The sequence below is a fragment of the Dendrobium catenatum genome, unplaced genomic scaffold (genome assembly GCF_001605985.2).
Source record: "Dendrobium catenatum unplaced genomic scaffold, ASM160598v2 fragScaff_scaffold_1056, whole genome shotgun sequence".
In the NCBI taxonomy this organism is placed as follows: Eukaryota; Viridiplantae; Streptophyta; class Magnoliopsida; order Asparagales; family Orchidaceae; genus Dendrobium; species Dendrobium catenatum.
Genome location: NW_021319518.1, coordinates 178,636 through 182,384, shown reverse-complemented (window position 1 = coordinate 182,384; position 3,749 = coordinate 178,636). Strand labels below are relative to the sequence as shown.

Below are 3,749 nucleotides of genomic sequence, written 5' to 3'. Positions count from 1 at the left end.
TACCATTAGAATACTCTCTGCTTTTTCTGTTATTTAGCATTATTCCCCACTACTTCTTTAACTAACTAAAGGACTATAGTACTTTTACCTTTTTGAGAGTTGCTGCACTTTTTGTAGAAAGCTGGGCTTCTCTTATACCGGAGAAGAGGCTTGAGCAAGACAGTTTATCTTCTACATTGAAATTAGCTACAGTAGTTCTACTGTTTTATTGAAATTATCTTTCATTGTCCCCTGTTTTTCCTTGTTCTATTGTTTCCACAGCAAAGTCGGCTCCACCACAATGGAGAGTGGGGAATAGCTGCAGGCTACAGCCCAAGCAAAATCCCTGGGCTAAAGGCGGGGTAGTTTATCCCTGCTTTAAGAATATTAAAATCTCATCCAACTTATCATAAACAAAGTTTAAGCCAAAGGAAAGCGAAGGTTAAATGCTCTGGCAAATTAAAAAAGAACACGCGATCGATAACCAAATGCACATTTTCAACTAAAAAACATGAAATAAACTTTAATCTTTTCTTTTCATCACCAACCAATTGGTACAGAAATTGATACAATTTCAATCAAATGTGGTTTAAGTTATCAGAAGAATGGGTTAAATATTCAAAAATAGAGAGGGAGAAAAAAAACCCGTGAAAAATAGAGCTCGAGTATTCACAATTGAGCAGCGAATCACATTTTCAGATGTTGCGCAACGGCAAGAGGAAGACGGAGCCGTCATGATTGGGCGGTGGTGGTGGACGTCGAGATGCTTGCTGGCGAGAATCTAACCATGCGATCAGCCTCCTCTACCGCGGCCAACCATCTACGATAAATCCGCCCAAGCGAGGCCGCCTTGCGCCGTCCCCTCACTGTACCGGAGCCTGTCAACTCCCATATCACCCATTCAATCCCCGGCATCCTAGCAAGCTCCGACACCGCGGCAGAACCTTCCCTCCGGCAAAGCAAAACCAGCGCCGCTGCAGCATTTTCTTTGGACCAATCCGATCCGCGCCGCATAACACCCACAAGCTTAGGAATTGAACCCTCGGCATCGATCACGGCGGATGCGCCGCCGCGCTTAGCCAAAGCAGCGAGAACCGCCACCGCCTCTTCCGCTACTTCCATTGAGGACAACGCCTCCAAAGCTGATTCTACCACGCCGCCCTCCACCAAATGCGCAATGTTTTCACGGTCACCAGCAAGGCTTAAGATCGCCGCGAGTGCATCTTTCTTCGTGCTTGCTGGACCCTTGCGTGCTAGCGCGACAAGCTCTGTTACCACTCGCTGGTTCCGCCCGAGCCGACGTCGGTACGCGTGGATTGACGATAGGCTCAGGAGGGTGGCCGCGGCGTTCTCCTTTGCCCACCACGTGGCGCCGCCGGCTAAGACGTGGATCAGGGCGTCGAGCCCGCCTTCAGCGTGCATGATCCGCTTCTTGTTTGACTCTAGAATGGAGAGGTTGAGGAGCGCGGTGACGGCATTGAGCTGCAATCTTGGATCTTCGGATGAAAGGAAGGGGAGGAGCAGAGGAATAGCTCCTGCCTCGGCGACGAAGGCCCGATTATCAGATCCTGTCTTTGCCAGCAGCCGTAGTTCGTGGACAACGCGGTTAGCCATCTCCGTAGATGGCGATGAATCAAGCTTATTGACTAAGAATGTTGCAGTCATCCTCGCCGCTTCTAGGGCTGCCTTGTTTGCGCAAGTGGCGGAAGTCGGCTCGCCTTTATTGGAATCGAAACCGTCGAAAGGGACGTTCTGCTCGCGGCACCAAGCGGAGATTAGGTTCTTGAGAGCTCGATTAGGGACGAGATTGGTGTGGGAAAGCAACTGGCCGGACTTGGGACAAGTGGCGTGCCCAGCACCGATCCACCGGGTGATGGAATCTCGATCGTACGTCTGCCCGCTTGCCACGATGACCGGATCCCGCATCAGCTCGAGAGAAATAGGGCATCGAAAGTCCGGCGGCACAAGGGGATCCAATTCCGCGAAGGAGAATTTGCCGGTGGAGGAATCAGATGTCGGCGTGGAAGCGCCGTAGAGCACGCACTTGGCGTAACGCACCACTCCGACGAGGGCAATCATGGCAGCCGTCCATTTCTCTGATACGCGATCCCCAATCTCTCGCTCGAGGCACTCAATCTCATTCCTGCAGCTCCGGGTGCCATCGATGCCGACTTTTTCAAAGATCGCGGTGAGGCGGGACAGATCGGGGACGACCTCTTGTTCGATCTCGCGGATCATGGACAATATTTCGCATCGTAGAGCATCGTCGGTGGGATCGACAGCTGGGTTGGATCGGCGGCACTGCCGACGAAGTAGATCAACGAGGTCACGGACGTCGTCGGAGAGGCGGAGTTCAGGAAGAGGGAGGATGTCGAGGAGAGTGGAGAGATCGAGGGTGAGCTCGTGGAAGTCGTTGCCGAGGGAGTCGATTTGGAGAATGAGGCGCATCCGGCTGCGAGCAGAGCAATCACCTAGGAGGCCCTTGAAGCGCTGCAGTACGACGAGGATCTCGCGGAGGCAAAGGGAGGCCGAGCGGGGGAGTTCACCGGCGTTCCCGGTTTGGTCGTGGAGAAGCTCCTCGAACAAGATGCAGAGGATCTTGGACTTACGAGTAAGGGAGGTGAAGAGACGTCGGAGGAGTGGACAGGGTGCTTCGAAGAGGGAGATCTCGCGAGCAAGACGGAGGAGCGAACGGAGGAGGTCGCCGTCACAAGGAATTGCCGGCGGAGGCGTAGGAGAGCAGGGCAGTGGAAGGGGGAATGAGGAGATGGAGAAGAAGGAGAATTCCGCCATTGGTGGCGTGGGTTGGTCAAGCTTCGTTGAGGCGGAGGCGGAGGCGGCGAAGGGATTTTATTTGTTTGCGTGGAGGCAAATCTGCGGCGTGAGCTGTGTTTGAGCTATGACCAACTTTGACGAATCGCTGTTCCATTAAACTATTTTTTATTTTTTATGTTTTGCCCTTTTGCTTTACGATTTACTTCTTGTAGAAAACCAGCAATTAATAAGTCTGCGGATCCAAAGATTTTTTTTTTTCAAAATAAATAATATAAAATTTTTATTAGGAAAATTTACATACATACCACTTCATAACATCCTATTTACATATCTAATACCTAAAACTTTAATATTACATGAATACCAACCTATATTGTTTTAATATCAAATATACCACTTACATTTCTTTCCTACCGCTCATATATTTCATTTCTACCACTCATATTTGGTATGAAAATGAACTATGGGTGGTATGTATGTAATATTAAAATTTTAGGTGTTAAATATGTAAATAGCATAATATTAAGTGGTATGTATGTAAATCTCCCATTTTTATTATCATTATGATTAAATATACTTTATTTAATTTATTTTGAAAACAATAATCAATAAAAAATCCGTAAGCAGTAATATGGTCAGTTAGGAAAATCGACAAGAAACCTCCATGTGGAGGACCGCAAGAGAATGAGACGATAAACATAGCACTGCTATTAATTCATTGAAGCCAGTGATGCGAAACTAACAAATAAATATTCCCTATAAATATTCCCTATTTATAATTGTGTGAAGATGCTAGTGATCGCGCACTATTTATCAACGAGTCATCTTATGAGTAATTAAAAAGTTTTTTTTTTTTTTACCTTTGCTTAGCTTGTTTGGTGGGCGAGTACAGTTGGGAACCCCCAACCCGTGTTTGATTCCCCTCGAGTGACATCGCCTCTTAAGTGGGGCCCAATCAAATGAGATCCAAGGGGTTTGTGGGGTGAGTGCCTCTT

General features: G+C 48.1%; 1 protein-coding gene across 1 annotated transcript; it reads right to left on the bottom strand.

Moving 5' to 3' along the window:
* Nucleotides 1–482: 482 nt before the first annotated feature.
* LOC110100635 (U-box domain-containing protein 16) lies at nucleotides 483–3,044 on the bottom strand. The gene has a single exon (XM_020828231.2). The coding sequence runs from the start codon at nucleotides 2,770–2,772 to the stop codon at nucleotides 712–714; it is 2,061 nt and encodes a 686-aa protein (XP_020683890.1). The 5' UTR covers nucleotides 2,773–3,044; the 3' UTR covers nucleotides 483–711.
* Between the last annotated feature and the right edge of the window lie 705 nt (nucleotides 3,045–3,749).

Excerpts from the sequence above, each read along its gene's own strand:
- LOC110100635 (XM_020828231.2), bottom strand. The coding sequence starts at position 2,772 with ATGGCGGAATTCTCCTTCTTCTCCATCTCCTCATTCCCCCTTCCACTG.